We start from the raw sequence: 12,698 nt of genomic DNA on the forward strand, positions 1-12,698 counted from the left end.
AATTCGGAATTACGAGATATACAAAAATTTGCGTATTTAAAGTCATGCGTGTCGAGCGAGGCAGAAGAGAAAATACGGGATTTGGTAATTACCGAGAGCAATTATCAGATAGCATGGGAATTACTAGAGTCATATTACGACAATCCTATTTTATTAATTAACCGACACATAAGGGCAATTCAAGAGTGCCCCAAGATGAGTAGACAATCTCCGGAATCGTTAATTCAGGCCGCGAACACTCTCGTTACAAACTATAAAGCGTTATTATCCACAAAAAAGAATTTTGCTGAGGCATTCCCTATATACATGATCGTTTCCCGAATGGACGAACAGACGCGGTATGAATGGGAAAAGCAGCGCCCCAAACTAGAGTTACCGACCATAGACGAGCTTTCAAGTTTCTTATTTAATGCTGGACGCGCACTTCTTACGTCGCAACCTTCAAAAGGTTCAAGAGATACGGGAAGGAATAGCATGAACAATCCACCTAGACCGCTTACACGGTACGGCAATCCGCGAAGCGCAGCACAGTTCAATACACACTATACAAATTTGCAAAGACCGTCACAGAATGATGCACGCCAAAATCCAGTACAGGCTTATGCGTCGCAATTTCAAAATCAATGCTATGTATGTTCGGGTAGTCATCTAGTATTTGCATGTGATCAATTAATAGGTGCTAACGCCGAGGAGCGAAATAGGATCGTCAAAGAAGCAGGATTATGTATAAATTGTTTGCGACCTGGTCATAGGGCTGAGGATTGCCGTTCTAGTTATTGTAGAAAATGTGGGAACAAGCACAACACGTTATTACATATAGACGAACTAATTTCAACGGTGCAATGCTCATACGTTAAAATCAATCATGCACCTCTACCTACATTATTGTTAACCGCTGTGGTTTCATTATTAGATCGCGACGGTATTCCACACAAGTGCCGCGTACTCCTAGATTCAGGCGCCGAGGCTAATTTCTTAACTTTCGAGTTTGCCAGCAAGCTACGAATTGCACAACAAAGCGTGAACATACCAATAGCCGGGATAAATAAAATTGAAACTAATGCCACCAAGGCCCTAGTAACGACCATGCAATCGCAGACGGAAAACTACGCAGTTGAACTAAAGTTCTTACTTCTACCCAGTATAACAAATATTTCACCATTGCAACCGATACCCCCGGAAGAATTAGCAATACCTGCAAACATCCGTTTGGCTGATACCGGCTTCGATAAACCTTCGAGAATAGACGCGATTCTCGGCATGCCTATTTTCTGTGCTTTATGGCACGCCGGACAGATTGTTCAAATCAATGAATCAATATCTTTGCAAAATTCACGATTAGGTTGGATCGCAGTAACGACCGCAAATATGCATTTGCCACGAAACGTAAAATGCCATACCGCTCTTATAGGATTGCAAGAACAATTAGAAAATTTTTGGCGCATTGAGCAAACGCCAGAAAGGAAAATCAGATCTCAGGAGGAGGAGTATTGCGAAGCGCACTATGCAACTAATACGCGCCGTGATCCATCGGGTAGATATATAGTAAGACTACCACTCAGGGAAAACGCAAATCAATTAGGGGATTCATACGTTAATGCACTAAAAAGATTTCATGTGTTCGAGCGGTCGTTAGTGCGTAAACCGGGGGTACACGAAGAGTATGCGAAATTTTTATCCGAATACGAGGATTTGGGGCATGTGGAAAGGGTCGAAGAGCCTTCCCGTACAGAAGGCTATTATTTGCCACATCATGCCGTAACTAAACAATCGAGTATTACAACCAAGCTGGGTGGTTTTCGATGCATCCGCGAAATCGAGTAGCGGTCTGTCATTAAATGATATCTTAATGGTCGGCCCAACGATTCTTGAGGACTCATTCACCATTCTCTTGAAATTTCGGTCACATGCATTCGCGCTTACTGCAGACATAGCCAAGATGTATCGACAAGTAACAATGGATCCGCGTGATCGTATTTATCAGAAAAGTCTTTGGCGTCGAGGATTAAATAAACCGGTCCGAACGTAAAACAGTAACATATGGCACCGCAACCGCGTCTTGTTTAGCGACTCGCACGCTACATCAACTTGCTAACGACGAATCAAGACAACACCCAAGGGCATCCATTATTTTAAAGGAAGAGTTCTATGTCGATGATCTATTAACGGGAGCCCATACGATAGACGAGGCTAGACAAATTCGCGACGAGCTCATAGCGGTGACAAATAAGGCGGGCATGCAACTAAGATAATGGGCTTCAAACAGCACCGAAGTATTAAAGGGTTTAGATAATAAAAAGGATAACACGTTTATAAGCTTAGACGTATCCGCTACGATAAAAACATTAGGAGTACAGTGGAATGCCATGCAGGATATTATAGGGTATTCAGTAAAACATTATAACAATCCCACTAAAATCACCAAGCGCAGTATATTGTCAGAGATTGCACAAATATTCGACCCATTGGGGCTATTGGGGCCCGTTATAATTAAAGCAAAAATGATGATGCAGGAACTATGGCAGCTAAAATCGTCATGGGATCAAGAAGTTCCTGACGATATAGGTAGGATTTGGAAATCATTTCGTCAAAGCTTGCATGAATTGGAGCAAGTAAGATTCGCACGTAGAGTGTTAGGCAACAATACGGAACTGGAAATACACGGATTTTGCGACGCGAGCGAAAAGGCGTACGGGGCATGCATATACATCAAAACAATAGGCAAAAAACCAACGGTTGAATTGGTGTGCGCAAAATCAAAGGTGGCACCTCTCAAGACACAATCGCTTCCGCGTTTGGAACTGTGTGGCGCGGTCTTACTGGCGCGCCTATACGAGAGCCACTAAGAACGCGCTGCGAAGAATCAAATTTCGTCGTTCAGTATTTTGGTCGGATTCAACAATAGTTTTGCATTGGCTCAATACACCACCACATTTACTAAAAACGTTTGTAGCACATCGAGTAACAGAGATTTTGGAAAATACCGCTCCAGAGCAATGGCGGCACGTAGCATCTGAATATAACCCGGCTGATTTGATATCGCGCGGCGTAACGCCGACTGAGTTCATTAAGGGGGTATTCTGGTCTAGAAATTGGAAAAAATCGATTTTTTTTTTTTCATATTTTTAAAGCTTAACCTTTTAAGAATATGTCCTTAAGAAGATTTTTCAAAATTCAAATTATTTTCGGAGATATAGCTGTTTTAGTGACGCGGCTTCCTATATCCTACCCTTATTATGCGAAACTTTGAACGCGTTTTTCTCGAAACTTTTTTTTTTGTCACGGTTGCAATGATATCTCAAGTTCTACTTAACCGATTTATTTGAAATTTGGTGAGAGTCTTCTCTATGCATTTCTCTATCGTACTAATCAAACCTCTTACAACAATTTTCAATTTCTACTATTTTGAAAAAATTCGGAACAGTAAAAAAAGTGGTAAAAATAATGTATCTTTTTTTCAGACAGCCGTAATTTAGTGAAAAAAAAAATTTTTTCAATTCTTTTAGTTCGAACGATAGCGGCATTATTCTTAATTAATAATCTTTTTTATTTTTTTATTTCGGATTATTAGAAGAGCTGCAATCGTGACAACCGTCGAGCACCAATTTTTTGAGACCCCCCACTTCATCAGCCTATATCTTTTTCAATTTTGAATTTTTTCACTATTTTTTTTTTTATGTATTCTTGAAATATTAATAAATATCTTGTAACATTATAGATAGTGAAAATATTATTCGTCTTTTTGTTATTACACTTGAAAAAGTACCTAAAATCCATGCTTCTAGACCAGAATACCCCTTTAAAAACGAAATGTGGAAGGCAGGACCTTCGTGGCTAATTTAACCAGAATCATACTGGCCACAGCACATAGTAGAAAAAGTAGAAATACCCGATATGAGAAAATTCGTGGCGGTCGCGACGTCCGACGAGCCGTTCGATCTATATAGGCGATATTCCTCATTCCGAAAATTAAAGCGCATAGTAGCCTACTGCATCAGATTCGCACAGAATGCAAGAGAGTCTAACGTAAACAGGGTTGGCGGTGAATTAGCAGTAAGCGAATTAAAAAACGCAGAAACAATCATAGTCAAATCCGTGCAGAGAGAAGCATTTTTTGAAATCATCAAGCAAATCCAATCTGGAAAGGATATTCGCAATTCGATAGTAGCCCTCAGCCCATTCATTGATAATCAAGGAATTCTAAGAGTTGGCGGGAGATTGAGCAAGAGTAATCTTCCATATGATCAAAGACATGCGGCATTATTACCAAAGATACATATTATTACTGAACTTATAATACGTGAAAGGCATGAGAAAATCTATCATGGCGGAACACAGGCCACACTTAATGCCGTTCGCGAAAGTTTTTGGCCTATCAACGGTCGAACAGAAGTAAAGCGTGTAATAAGCAAATGTACCGTTTGTCGGCATTTGAGACCCATCATGCTCAATTACAAAATGAGCGATTTACCAGCAAGTCGGTTACAACCAAATCGGCCATTCCTCCACACCGAGGTCGACTTTTGTTGACCAATATTCATAAAGGAAAGGCAGCATCGGAATTGCGGACGAATCAAGGTATACGTAGCAATTTACGTCTGTTTTACCACAAAGGCGGTGCATTTAGAGATAGTAAGCGATTTGACGACAGATTCATTTTTAGCTTCATTAAGAAGGTTTATGGCTCGCAGGGGGAAATATTCTGATATTTATTCAGACAATGCAACAAATTTTTTGGGCGCGGCAAATAAAATATAGTCACGCGTTTCTCGACAATTGTCCAACGACGATATTAGGTGGCATTTTATTTCTCCTAGATCACCTCATTTCGGAGGTCTCTGGGAGGCTGCAGTAAAATCCTTTAAGCATCATTTAACTCGAGTGATTGGGGAGACATTACTCACCTACGAAGCATTGCTAACGTATGTTTTAGAAATAGAGGCCATCCTCAATTCTCGCCCTCTTACCCCTTTTATCCAATGATACAAATGACCTACGCGCTCTCACTCCTGGACACTTCTTGATAGGTGACTCGTTGATAAGTTTGCCAGATCACGATTTCAGGGATATACCATGCGGCCGGTTGTCGCAATGGCAACATATACAACAAATGTGACAGCACTTCTGGACACGATGGAGCAAAGAGTATTTGAATGAGCAAACGGTGCGTAAAAAATGGCACAAGGACGTGACGGATAACATAAGGATTGGCACACTAGTTATTCTGAGGGAAGACAATGCTCCTCCTCTTAGGTGGCCATTGGGTCGAGTGACGGAGCTACATACTGGTCCTGACGGCATAACGCGTGTGGTAACACTAAAAACGGCTAATGGAAAATTAAAGCGAAGTGTCAAACAAGTAGCACCGTTACTTAATGACGTCGAAACTCTTAATTAATGACTTTTGAACGGTATCCGTTCAAGGGGGCGGTATGTTGCGTATTGCGCAATGTGTGATGTGAATTGTGTGAGGTGTTGTTCGGCGCGATCAAATTTTTGAACAGGACCCACAGAAGCGGGACCTACCGGCGCCGGTTCTTTCGGCGCATGCGCTAGCACAAGTGGACACAACGCTACTTCTTTAAGACAAGGCTTTCCCACGCAGCTTGATTTCCCTCTACAACCCTATGCTCGTCGGCGGACCATGGAGAGTGACCCGACGGTCATTGGTCAATCAATTTGGGGAAGGGAGGACACAAGACTACCCGCTCCCTATAAAGGGCCACGGAAAATCGTCACTGCATTCATTCAGTCAGCAACGCTTCTCGATTCACATACAACCAACGCATCAAGAGCAAGGAAAACTCATCGGCACCCGACAAAGCAGCCTAGCCACATCTCATCGAGTCAAAAGCAACGCAATCATCAGGCAGCTCAGCATCGGGGCGATAGTTTACAAACAACAACGCAACAGCGTACTATATAACAAACAATAAAGGAACAATTCAATTCACATTAATTCACATTCCTCCACAATCCCTTAAAACCTTTTCCTTTTACGATAAATAAAGAACATCGTACTGATCAAGGCACCTGTAATCAACAACATCAAAGAATGAGAATGAAAATTTAAATGTCCTGAATTTATTACCACGTCAAGGTAGACCAAAAAAGTTTGAAAATATTGTATTGACACCACTATATAAAATATCAGACAAATTACAACAGCAAAATTCAAAGACATAATTGACCTATTACGATATATACCACCGGAACATCATGATTTCTTCAAATCCCTTTTACACTCACAAAATGTAGATGAGTAGTAAACTGTTTTGTAGGTTAGTTTGTCATTTTGTACATTATGTAGTTAAAAAATGTTTTCAATCGCATAATTTATGTTTCTGAAGTGTTTTAAAGATATGTAAAATAAATTGAATATAGTTTTTTTCAATTTGAAGCATCTTAAATTATGTTGAATGGAGTTGTGTCCCTTCGAAATTTTATAACAAATCAGATTGTTAATTTTGAAAGTGGCCTATTTCCCCCCACTCGTGGTTAGAAAACGCATATTATTCATTTAAGGGGACACGTCAACAAAAAAATCGATTTTTTTTTTCGATTTTCTGAAAGAATATTATTTCAAAAATATGTCTTCAAATTTTGGTAAAGATCCTCGCATTATTTACGAAACTGTAGTAGTTTAAACGGAGCACGCCGTAGCGCTCCAAGTAAGTTACCAATAGGGATCCTATAGGAGGGATGCGCCATGTACATTGTTGGGGGACCGGAACTCGATTTTGTGCGCAAATGATTCAAACATTGAAATAATTATGAAATAATGAATTGCATCAAATACAGAAAAAAAATGAACTATATTTAATGATAATTAAAAATTTATATTAAAATAGAATAGGTTACACGAAAAAATTATTATAAATTCAAGCGGTCCCCCAAAATTTCAGCCAATGGCACATGAGCTGAATATGAATGGCGCATCCCTCCTACAGGATCCCTAGTTACCAATACTTTAAACGTTAATTTCTCCTATTCGCGTTTTTAAAACGGTTGCCCTCGCTGCGTCAAGACCATTTATCCGATCCTTACCAAATTTTGTACAGTAATACTAGATACACGTATCTAGGGAATGAACGAAAGGATTTTTCAAAAAAATGTTAATTTTTTTTTTTCTCAAAAACTCGGCGATTTCTCTGCAAAAATGTTAATTTTTTTTTTCTCAAAAACTCGGCGATTTCTCTGCAAAAATGTCAATTTTTTCGCAAAAAGTCGACTTTTTGAGAAAAATTAAAAAATCAAAATTTCCTTTCGTTCATTCCCTGCGCCAACATCTCTACTAAAGGATAACACTCAGTTTTTTTGTTTCTGATGAACCAATTTTTGTCAATAAGGGCAACCGAAAATCACCTTTTTTTGGACTTTTAGAAAAGTGGCCACAGATAACACAATTTACAATATTTTTACACAAAAAAATTGTGAATATAGTTCAGATATATAACTTACATATACTAAAGTTTTGTATTGATATTAATAAAACTGGCTGCAAAAAAAATTCACAAAAAAACCGCTTTTTTTTACACTCGAAGGTGACGTGTCCCCTTAATTATTGCCACTATTTTAATAGAAAATATAAATTTAAAGCCTTTAGATACACTTAAGCAGTATAACTTGTTAGTACCTTGTACGTATATTTTTCATTGCATTGAAACGCAAACTCTTCAATATCTCGATTCGAAAATAAATGGAGATGGGCCACTTTCAAAATAAGCGGCCCATATGTTCTTCGGCGGCGTCTGCCAATAAAAAATATAGTTACTGTCCCAAGTGGAATTTAAACCTTAATGCTGCCAAAAAAGGTATTTTATGTTTCTATATCGCTGTATGTATTCATAAAGCTTTTTCAACTTTACCAGAAAATGGTACAACGTTTAAGATTATATTTTATTTTATCTTATGTATAACTATATGAAACGTTATAAATCTTATATCTATACTTTATATAATTTTTTATTGGTTATTTTGTTCTTTTTATTTCAGTTGTATGCGGAGTTGGAGTGGATGTGGCGTACCGTCGACACAATATGGGGCTTTACGTTACGTGAGGATAATTCAACATGCGTATTACCGTAATTCAATTCACGCATTATCCAGATTCAGAGAAAAAAAATATTAAAAAGCTAGACTAGGAACTTGATTCGATGATTCAATTTATGTCTGTATATTTATTGTTCATTTTTAAATCTGTTTTCTTATCTACGTAACGAGAGAGAAAAATAATGGTAAACAAGTAGACAATAGAAATAAAACGTAACGTAACTATGATTTCCATCGGTGACCAGAGAAAACGTAATTTTATCTTTCTGTAAGTAATATAATTTCAGAGAAAATTTAATTATTACCAGAAGGAAACGGAGAACGAATGAAATTACCATTTTGATAATGTTTAGTCGATTTGAAAAATGACTAAATAAGATAAATTTTCTATTCCTATAAATACTGCTTATGATAAATTTGCAATAACTATATACCTTCAATATCATTCAATATCGAAAAGAAATACCTTTAAGCTTTTATTTGTATTGTACCGTACCGTATCGTATGAGTAGAAATACAAAATATTTTTACAAACGTTAGATAAGATTTTATTTTGCGCAGGAAAATAACTTTAACGTTCATATTAATTTATTATTTTTTTATGCATTATACCTCCTAGTCTGATATGAGTACAAAAATAAAAGAATTGAGAATAATTTTTGATCTCTTCTACGATGTAACGTGAGTTTGTGCAGTAATAAATATATACTTTTATTTTTGATGGTATGAAAATGAAGATTACTCTATTTTTAGGTTCGTGGTATTACAGTACAGAAATAGAAGGAAAAATATTTTATTTCGAAATTATTTTTTGTTTTATACAAAAAACGACTGTTTTATGTAATTGTAAGGCAATTAACAAAGAACACCAATCATTTAGTTTTAATAATTATTTATTTTTGTTCAAAATATCGTTCATTTATCTGCAGCAATTCTGAATTGTCGCGATCGCGCTGCTTATTCGCAAAATTCGGAATTGAGCGCGTTGCGAATTCACGATCAAACGTTAACGTGACCAAACATCACGACATTTTTCATCACAATACGCGAATAGCGCGATCGTGCTGCGTGACGCTAAAATGGTTAATAGAAAAGCTATTATGTTATCCACATGCACGTGTTTTCACGTTAAAAATCTTATTGTTTGACTTAATGAAGTTAGTTATAAATTTAAAATATATATTAATAAAAAAAATGTATCTAAATTTTTCATTTTTAAATAATTTTGTACTAGTTACTATTTTGTATATTTATTTATTTCTATTGATTTCCGTTTCATAATTAGATTCGTTATCATATTCCCTATTAGTCAATTTTTTTACTAATTATATGTTCTTTTTTTACTATATCTTCATACAGCTTTATTTCCTTATGTGTAAATTCATTACTTGACAATAAAAGAAGATATTTTGTTAATTGCTGTCTTTTTCTTTGAATACATCATTTTATTTAAGTTTACGTGTCGTTCATTAACAAAAATTTTTTTCTTTTAATGCTATTTACCTATAAACGAAATACACATAATATTTGTATCTATGCTGCTATTTAGTTTATGAAAATAAACGAAATTACAATGATTTCATTTCTAATTCTATTTCAGAATCTCATCTATGATGATCTTTTTTCTCGAGATAACTTGGGCCGTCACTTTATTCGTACAAATTTGTGTCAGGTAGGTTCGTTATGTAAAATAAATTGTCTATTATTTCTCTTGCTTGCATGCTAATGAACATTAAAGGTACAAGAAAAAGTAAATCACTCACGTATAGTTCGTTGAATTTTCTTTTGCATTTAAATGTTCGGATCATATTAAGATTCGTGATTTTCTTATTAAACAAATCAAGGTTCTTATGAATAATTTTTCAACAAAGAATGTCTTTTTTTATTTAATGTATCGAAATATTAATCATACTGTGATGACCAGTTGTCACATTATCCTTTAAGAATAAGTGACGAATTTGAAGTATCATTTAGGATTTGCAATTTAAGATCCTAGTAACATGAAAAACCAGTTTATTGAGAAATACAAATTTTCGATACGAGTGAGAAGATAATAATAAGAATCCAAAAAAAGAGAATAGCGGAAGAAGTACTTTCACAGGCTTCAAGATGAAGTAAGGAAGGACAAAAAAACGGATTTTAAGTTCAATGTGACTTTTTCGATATTTCAATCGTTTCTAAATGTACTAAGTCTTACTTATTTTAGAATAATTATACAAAAAACTATATTTTTTTTTATCACATACGATGGCATAAGATAAAAAAAGATTAGGATACAGCAATAAGACAACATAATTCATCAAATAGAAAAATCAAGCATTATTGTCTAATATACAAAAATAGAAAAAAAGTAAAACAATAAAAAAGTATAAAAAACCGTTAAGTTTATTTTCACACAATTCAAAAATGTAAGAGAGCTTAGGGGTTAGCTCGTCCTTTTTTCTCATTTAAAATTGTGCGTCCTCATAATTAGGTGTATAGGAATTAGAAGTAGATTCACAGAAAATTATGTGGCACTCGAGGCTCCGGGGAAAAACACGCAATTCACATTAATTAATATTATTGTGAATAACCTTGAAGATAGCTGCCCTCGGACTAAGATGGTCGAAGGTTGAAAAGTAGATTAGAGAGATTCATTAAAGCATAATTTAGTTTTTCTGTAGAGAAAGTGTCAGTAAAGTAAGCTAACAATTACTAAGTCGAAAAGTTTAGCCCAGTTTTCGTTGTATTACTAATGCAAGTTCGGATATATGAAAAAAGAGAAGAAAAGAGTACTCAATGATAGAACGATGCTAATTTGGAGTTCGAAAGTTTGCCAAGTTCATTTCATTATCAGCCAAAAAAAAAATTCGAGTGGTATATAAACGTGCGTACGCCCAAGAACACGTTTTACGGATCGACTTTAGTTAACGTTTATATGTGTGTCTGGTATTAAAAGAAAAAGTTGAAAGGGAAACAAAGGTGGCTTTATCTTGATCCGACAAGTCGTATTTCGGAAATTTACGCCCTTGTCGTAGCCATTTAAAACGCTTGGGTATGATCACTTGATATCCCATTTAGAACTAAAGTAGTTATAAGTAATAGGAAAAACATGTTAATTAACATAAAAAACGTAATAAATCTGTATCCTTAGTATTTATAATTGTAAGGAAATCAATTGTTCTGTATCCGGTTAGGGATATCTAATTTCCTCTTGTTTCCGACACCATTTAAGATATAAAAAGATATATTCTTTATTCAACAATTCACAATTATTTACAATTAATTGTCAATTCACAATCTCTCAAGCTCACTTTGACCTTACAAATACTCACACTAACTCACGAAATACACAAAATCCGCAAATACCCGTAAAGCTCACAATTAATTCCGCAACTCGCTATCAAACCGAAAACTCGCTATACTTACAACTCGTACTCGCTATTCCCGTTAAACTCGCAATTGAACCCGAAGATTTGCTATACTCGCTCGTCATACCCGCTTGAAACATCCTCGCACGCGTACTCGCCATATTTTTATATGTTCGCGCCCCCACCCTGCATCCCTGGTAGATAAACAATTTTCAGCACCGTTCTCATTGTTAGTGAATGTCTTGCCACGCACCAGTATAGTCTTGAGCAAGTGGATGCTTTTTGCCACGCGCCAACATAGTCTTGTGCAAGCGGAAACTTTTTGCTACGTGCTGGGTTCTCGTTTCTTATTTTTTTTAAACGTTTTGTCACACATACACACGCATACAAGCATACTATTCCGGATACTTCCATCCCACATAATCTTTATATTTTTTAGCTTTTTAGTTTTATCTTCTTTTTTATCACTTCGCAAGGAAACAATACGATTTTCTTGTATTTTTCTTGCTTAGTTTTTTGCACAATAATCGTAAGTCAAATAGAATACATGTTCGTTTAATTGGTTAGAAAATTAAAAAGATTTTCGTCAACAAAAATTTTTACTAGACATGACTTTTTTTAGTTTTATACCCATTTTATATATACCGAATCGATAAAAGAGGATAGAAGAAAGGAAAAAAGAAAATGGGATTCCATTGCTCTCATCTGGTTCTTGTCTAACATAACTGCAATTTGTAGAATTACTCTCTAGTAGAAGTCCATCGTATATGTGGTTTAATTCAAGTACGATGGATCGAGCAAAGTGATTCTTTTTTTACGTTAAAACTACTGAAACATAATCTGAGTAATAGAATGGCCCCACTCGACAAAAAACACATATTTTCAACATAATTCACTTACCAAAATTAATATTTATTTTTCGTTTTTATTATTTTCTTTTTTTTTTAGTAAATATTTACCAAAATAAGATTTTCATTGTTGCTCTATCAGTTCGTCAAAAAAAAGGAAGAAAGGTTAAAAAGTTGGAGAGCACATTAAATAAAGAGGTAAGCATAAGAGATAAAATTGCAACTTTTCCTTTCTAGAAGCGAGGAGGCTCTTTGTTCGTATTGCTGGTCGCGCGTACTTGCGATAACGAGGGGTTGGCGAAGAACATTATTTTATCTACCACTGTCTTGCATTTTGGCATGGAAACCGCACAAACTCGGGCTCTCTTATGTCGCGGGTAAGTTAACAAACAGAATGTTTAAATGCGGCACGCGTGCAAGTTTATGAGATCTCTTTTTCGGCATTCCC

At 35.9% G+C, this 12,698-nt stretch overlaps 1 protein-coding gene across 10 annotated transcripts in view; it reads left to right on the forward strand.

Moving 5' to 3' along the window:
• LOC107072763 (uncharacterized) overlaps window positions 1-12,698 on the forward strand; it is a 54,085-nt gene that overhangs the window by 31,822 nt on the left and 9,565 nt on the right. For 6 of the 10 annotated variants that reach the window (XM_015332942.2, XM_015332945.2, XM_089177634.1 and 3 more), the window contains exons 2-4: window positions 7,996-8,056; window positions 9,653-9,724; window positions 12,488-12,627. In XM_015332942.2, the coding sequence (XP_015188428.1) occupies window positions 7,996-8,056; window positions 9,653-9,724; window positions 12,488-12,627 (273 nt within the window). Of the gene's footprint in view, window positions 1-7,995; window positions 8,085-9,652; window positions 9,725-12,487; window positions 12,628-12,698 lie in introns of all 10 variants that reach the window. The other 4 variants (XM_015332950.2, XM_089177635.1, XM_089177636.1 and 1 more) reach the window with 1 other exon arrangement.

This window comes from Polistes dominula, unplaced genomic scaffold, assembly GCF_049000335.1.
Source record: "Polistes dominula isolate Pdom_NZ unplaced genomic scaffold, Pdom_raw_medaka contig_24, whole genome shotgun sequence".
Taxonomy (NCBI): domain Eukaryota; kingdom Metazoa; phylum Arthropoda; class Insecta; order Hymenoptera; family Vespidae; genus Polistes; species Polistes dominula.